Source organism: Acyrthosiphon pisum, chromosome A1, assembly GCF_005508785.2.
Source record: "Acyrthosiphon pisum isolate AL4f chromosome A1, pea_aphid_22Mar2018_4r6ur, whole genome shotgun sequence".
In the NCBI taxonomy this organism is placed as follows: Eukaryota; Metazoa; Arthropoda; class Insecta; order Hemiptera; family Aphididae; genus Acyrthosiphon; species Acyrthosiphon pisum.
The window spans coordinates 40372778-40379446 of record NC_042494.1 but is presented as its reverse complement, the minus strand read 5'-3'; the positions used below and the strand labels follow the sequence as shown (position 1 = coordinate 40379446).

The 6669-nt window shown below is 35.0% G+C and overlaps 1 protein-coding gene across 5 annotated transcripts in view; it reads right to left on the bottom strand.

Annotated features, from left to right (window-relative positions):
* Positions 1-219: 219 nt before the first annotated feature.
* Positions 220-6669, bottom strand: part of LOC100169177 (muscle M-line assembly protein unc-89) — a 56056-nt gene continuing 49606 nt past the window's right edge. For 2 of the 5 annotated variants that reach the window (XM_008184935.3, XM_029487060.1), the window contains 6 exons: positions 4077-6179; positions 3137-3728; positions 2709-2936; positions 1957-2045; positions 920-1100; positions 220-680 (listed from right to left, as the gene is read on the bottom strand). In XM_008184935.3, the coding sequence (XP_008183157.1) occupies positions 574-680; positions 920-1100; positions 1957-2045; positions 2709-2936; positions 3137-3728; positions 4077-6179 (3300 nt within the window). In that variant the 3' untranslated portion in view covers positions 220-573. Of the gene's footprint in view, positions 681-919; positions 1101-1956; positions 2046-2708; positions 2937-3136; positions 3729-4076; positions 6180-6669 lie in introns of those variants that run through there. The other 3 variants (XM_029487061.1, XM_029487062.1, XR_003839012.1) reach the window with 3 other exon arrangements.

The window sequence follows — 6669 nt, the reverse complement described above, 5'->3', positions numbered from 1 at the left end:
ACGTGCTTTTAATAAACAAAGAAAAAAACAAAGTTTTCCATTTAACCGGACCATGAACATTACTTACTGCTGGCAAGCGTATAAGGCATAGAGTCACACGAGAGCGTACAGATAGGAGAAAGAAGAAACCATAACCAATTAAAAAAGTTTATTGAAACTTTTTACTGTTACAAAACAATAATATTACTATTATTAATATTATTATTATTTCCACGATGAAATTGAAAACATACCGCTATTCGTTACAATTGCAAAAAAAAAACTAAACATTTATATAATATATATATCAAAGTTAATGATATTAAATAGGTTTGACATGTTTTGTAGTTAGACAACACTATACATTCTAAAGTCTAAACAATATTGTACTTTCTTAAAACTGAATCTTTTAATAAGTCTTAACATTCTACAAACAAAATTGCGTAAATTATGTTAAAAACTATATAATATATTAAATTATTATTAATATTATTATTATTATAGAATAAAATAAGAATCTCGAAAACTCCACCGCGCCAACCGGAAGTAATTTTTGGTATTCGAAGAGAAAGAAGTACAAGCCCATACATGAATTTAGTGTTGAATGAACGTGCGAGACTCACCTGACACTCGGAGGTCGGCCGACGTGCTGCTGGACCCCAGGTAATTGGATACGGTGCACGAGTACGATCCGGCATTGACTGAAACGATACAATAATATTATTGTTTATAAACAAACATAAAAAACTGTGAAACTTTTTTTAGCGACAGGTCAGGTGTACCGTGATAACGTGACCACGTTTAGTTGACGTGTCGGGTTTTAATAAATTATTTAAGTCCCCCACCATTGAATCAAATTTTCAAAAGATTTTGAACAAATATAATATAACCGTGCTTGACTCTTCAGGTCAGTCGGGAGGGGGGGGGGGGAGGCACTCACATTGGTACGTCCTGGGTATCGTCAGTCTGCACACGCCGTTCCTGTACTGCGCCTGGTAGCACTCCGAGTTCTCCAGCACTTGGCCGTTACACGACCACACGATTTCACTGACGGGTTCACCTTGCACTATGCACTCGAATCTGGCAGTCTTGCCGCTAACTACAGCTATGTCTTTTAACGGCTGCAACAGTACAAACCAATCACATTGTTACGTCATATGGTCTCAGAAATAATGTAAGGTTGTGTTTTTTTCGTTTGAAGAGCAAAATCATGAAAATTCGATATTTTATCTACGTGTCACGGCGTGATATTTTTCCCACTCAAAATTCAACCCTCACATGTGGAACTACCGAATAACTGACAGTGTAAAATGACACAAATCAAAAGGGTTTAAATCTACACGAAAGCGCTTTTAGAATTTGATAATTGTATCTAATGATTGTATATTTTAATGGTTACCTACTCAAAATATTGTGTATAATATATTAATATCTTAAAACAATTTTTTGTGGTTTTAATATAATTGTTCATACCAGGGTCATTTTCAAATAAAAAATAAACTTTTCTACAATATTAACAGTTATACGGCCTTATCGCATTACATAATTTATCAAAAATCAATTAAAAATGTAATATTTAACTTTTCATTCATTGTATTATATAATATACATTTCAATACATTGTACCACTGATTGTTAATGTTTATCGTTGGAATTCAGTTAATTTAATATTTTATTAATTACAACATCACCAAATTGTTTTAAAACTGTTATATTTGGATTCGTCATAATATTGTTTACGTACACTTCAATAGTTCAATAATATCGGTGCAATAAGTTTAATGGTGGACTTTATATAGGTATAGGTAGTATTTATGGAAAAATTCACCCTATATCTGTTACACCGTGGAAAACTGGGAGATAACAAAAAAATTGATTTATGACCATTTAGAACTGGTTAAGGGTTAGCACATTTCGTGATTTATAATTCCGTATTTGCTTGTATCTAATGTATAGTAATTATAACGTCGTGCTTACGGTTACGAAGAAAGGTGAACTGTGCGATGGATCCGAGTGTTCGGCGGCGTTCAGTTCTTTTTGGTAAACGGGGCTAATAACGGTTCCATCTGAAATTATAAGCAAGTCAGGGATATTATTGGTAGTGATCAGGGGTAGTGTTTGTGGTCACGGGTGCAAGAGTGACGTGAAAAGATTTCCGTGCAATGGTAATAAATTGATTAGTACAAGCAGAAGGTTGAAAAAAAAATAAACAAAAACAACACGAAAGTAACAGAATAGTATACTACTTGCACGTGACTTACAAACGAAGATAAGATTTTACCAAAACAGTGGAAAGCGGCAGAGCACAATTGCAGCCGGCCGCTGCACAAACAATAAGCGGTTGTTTTCTGCGTGTTGTCGAATCAATGTTATAATATATGTTACAAGCTACCGTACAGAAATAATCAAGAATATTATATTCAACCAAACGCGACGCAGTGTCAGTTATAATATAGTGATAATAATAATAACTTTTACTATAGTAAATACAATAAAAAATTATTAACACCATATAGTATTATAATAATATATAGAGTTCAGCCGATAACATAGTATGAAAATATAATCTATAAGATATGCACTTCGAGAAGAATCTATATTATATTAAAGTATATTATTGCTGCATTATTATAATAAATATTATAGTATAGTACGCGTATATATACGGTTAATGAACAGTTTCAAGTTTGTGAAATCAAGAGTACCCAGCAGAATATTAAGTCCTTCACCTGTTGTTGTCTTAAAATGTTCTCGGCGTGTGTTAAAATTAGACATCTCGGATGTCTGTGTCCGAACGGATTTGGAAAACTCGTGTATCACTGGTATGCTGACGCTATCCGTCGGGTTAGCCGTTTTACCGTTTCTCGTGTTCACGGGATACACTACACCGAACTCATATCCGAAATCGTGTTTGAAATACGGAATTCCGGTTTGGGACAAATCGATTTGGTTAGTACCTAGTCGTATAATAATATTAGACACTAATTATAATTTTTGTCGTAAAATATTTAAAAATTATAATAAATATAATACATAATATTATTATTATTATTATGCGCAATCAAAGCTGATTTATTATTCATCGTCCACCGATCAGTGTAATGCCAAAGCGTATAAATAATGACAATAATAACAATCGTTTGATCGACTCTGATACCTTGCCCGAGTTGAGACGAGACCGTCTGTTGCACCGAACTCGATTCGGCCGGACACAGTGACTTTTGTTCGAACCTCTTCCTCATCTCGTCTACCCTTTGTAACCGCTTCGCCTCGGCATTTCGCTCCAGCGTCCCGTGACTGCGACCGTCGGACGACAAGAAGTGTGTGGTCCTCTGCACGCTTTCGTCGCGTTCGGACTCGACGAAGCTCACCGACCTATGCACGTCCGGCGACGGCGCGAAACCCATTTCGGGCGGTGACCCTGGTTTCAGTTCGAAAGCCACCACCGGCGGCACCGCCGATCGCTGCACTGGCTGCAAGAGTCGCGACCCCTCGGGCTTTTTTACGGGAGTCTTGAAACCAGGCCTGACCGGCTTGTACACCGGTTCCTCCGATTCCGAATCGTACGGGCGCCATATTGGTTGTATCCTGCACTCGTAGTCGCTCTCGTAATCGCTCTCTCGGAATTCACCCCTGACGAACTTCGCGGGGCTCCGGACTTGAGTCCGACTGTGTTGATTGTACTGGTTTGCCCACTGCGTCGGATGTGCCCGGTGCGGTTGACGGCGTTCGTTTTCCAAAAACTCAGCCTGCAAAATGACTAACACTCATTAACGACATCGAATTACTTTTGCGATTGGTATAAAAAAAAAGCGTCCCGATACACAGTGAATAAGTTTTTTTCAGTGCTAAATGTTTTTTTATTATTATTATTATTATTATTATTAAACCAAAGGCATTTCATTGTGTTATCACGGGGTGTGCAAACAAAATGTGGAAAAAAATTGAAAAACCTGCACAAACAACCAATACAAACACACATATTATTATCTACGTAGAAAATGCAAAAATGTCGTAGATTTTTTTTATTCTTTAAATTATGTAGGATTAAACACAAACACTGTTAGTTCAATCGATCATTCAAACACGCATCGAACCTTCTTTATTGAAGTGCTTTGAAACCCCGAATTCCTTTTGGAGTTAAACGTTTGATTATTAACTACCGATTCGCTCTGAAATCCCCTTGGCTCGTCCGTGTCAGCCGCGTAACCACTTTCCTTAATCGGACTTTGCATGATTATCGAAGTGTTTTTAATTTCTTGTAATTGAGTTTTTGAAGAATACATTTTCGTTTCAAAACTGTTAAAACTTTCTGAAACTTTTTGCTCTACGTTGTATTTTGACAATTCCGCTTCACTTTCGAAATCGCTATCACTTGCTCGGGACTTAATTCTACTGTATGGTCTTACGTTTGAACCAACATTAGAGACCGTAGACGACGAACCAGTCTGCTCGAACATTTTTTGCATGGTTTTTATAGAATTTGATTTATTAGTATTTTTTGAAAGGTCCACAAACTTTGTCGGTAATTTTGAACGTTCTGAAAATGAATCATATGCTTTTTGAACGCCGTCGTCCACTACTCGACCGCCTTCTTCGTTATGTTCGGAGGCTACTAACACTCCGTCCTTTTCTAAGGTTTTTGAAAAACTTGAATGCGCTTCAAACGATGAATACGTTTTATTTTGAGGCGGTCCTCTAAAAGCTACCGGTGATTGAGACAACCATTGCTTTTCCTTGGCAGTTTCTACGCTGTGTGACCGTGTAAAATTAGAAATTATCTTGCTGTTGTTCGGTGGTTCCACGTGTTTTATTGGACCTATTGAACGTTCTGGTAAAAATTGATATGTGTTTTGCATATTTCTATCAAACGATTGATTATTTTGCAATTGATGTTCAGATTTTACATTGGAACTGTTTCTTTCTACTTTTTCAGAAATATTTGATTTCACGTCAAACATTGAACTTTTTTTAATTTGTGACGATTCTTCAGAAAAATGTTGTGTTTGGACTTTGTTGCCGAAGAACGCATCTTTAGACTTTACTTCATTAAACAAATGTGCTGATGCTGGGCGTTTAATTTCATTTCGTGGTGGTTCGACGTGTTTCGTCGGACGAATTGATATTTCTGAAAACGATTCTGAAACTTTTTTAACACCATCGTCTATTTTTAGACTACCTTGTTTCTCTTCTCTGCTTTCATTTTTTACCAGTTCACCATTTTTTTCAATGGTCTCTGAAACAAACGATTGGCTTTCCGTCGATGAATATGTTTTCATATGAATCGGTGAATACGATACTGGAGTTTTTTGAACATGTGGAGTATGCCCTTTTGTCCATAGCTTTTCCATAGAAATAGCTTCTGCAGAAGGTCTTGGAGATCCTGGTCTCACTTCTATGTCGGCTTGGGGTCTCAAAAGTGGAACATGAGGTTCACTGTGTGGCAGTGGCGTATAGGATGTAGGCAAATGTGTGTGTGCTATTGTGTCTTCGGATAACCCAGATTTAATAACTTCTTTTTTTATACAACTTTCCTCAACAACTTCTTGTTTTATCTCAGAGGTTACGTCAGGAAATATTCTAACAGCGCCGGACGGAATTTGTTCGGGTGATAATAATTTTTGATTTGTTGATAGTCTTCTCAACCGTTCGGTCATTTGATCTTTTTTTACAGATTGCGCTCTTGGCATATAATCAAAAGTGGGCGGTGGACCTGGTTCTAAAATGACTTCCGTGTCGTTTGACTGTTTAAATGAGCTACTTGATACGTTTTCTTCAATATTATACGTCTTATTATGAACATCGGATGCAAAATTACTTGAATTATCTATGGGACTTTCTCTTTTATAAATTCCTGCTGATGGCGGAATAGTTGAATTACTAGACTTTTCAACTTTATTATCTTCAATGACATTTTTAAAGAACTGGAGTGCACTTTTTTTCGTTATCGATGCATTTTCGATATTTTCGTTTTGAACAGATATCTGTTTTTCAGTATTTTCATAATTAGCGTTTGCATTATTCGAATTTAAATCAAAGTCATTTGCTTCAGAGCGGTTAACAGTCATAATTACATCCTTACTGCTGTTTATCGATTCTTGAACGAAGACAGATTTAGAAAAATGTGATTTCTCTTCTGTTTTGCTAGTAATATTAAATTGCTTCGATTGATTTGTCGGTACAATACTTTTGGAGTAATCCTATATGTTCAGAAAATAAATATCTTAAAAAAAATCTCAGTTTTTAATGTAAAACTTACATTATTATTAAATTTATATTAATTTTATTGAAAACAATATTATAACATGTATCAAACAATTTGTTTGTATATTATCGTTGCATAATTAATATTTATTGTTTAATGTTTATCGTGCAATGACTATCAACAATTATAGATTTTAGATACCTATTAAAAATGATCGAGAACTATAATATTTCAATAAAAACTTTAATGTTAAATTTTTATTTTTAAATTTAATAATATTAAAACCATTTATATTTAGGTGCATAAACATTGATTAATATTGTTTGTAGATCTCCTAAATTATCTTTGTGTTATAATAAATAATATTATTATAAATTACTAATGCTCAAGATTTTACGTATAATATCGAGTGTTCAAAATAATACACCAAACCTAATTATTAAAATTATTATTTATCATATTAAAATATTTTAAAAGTCGAAACA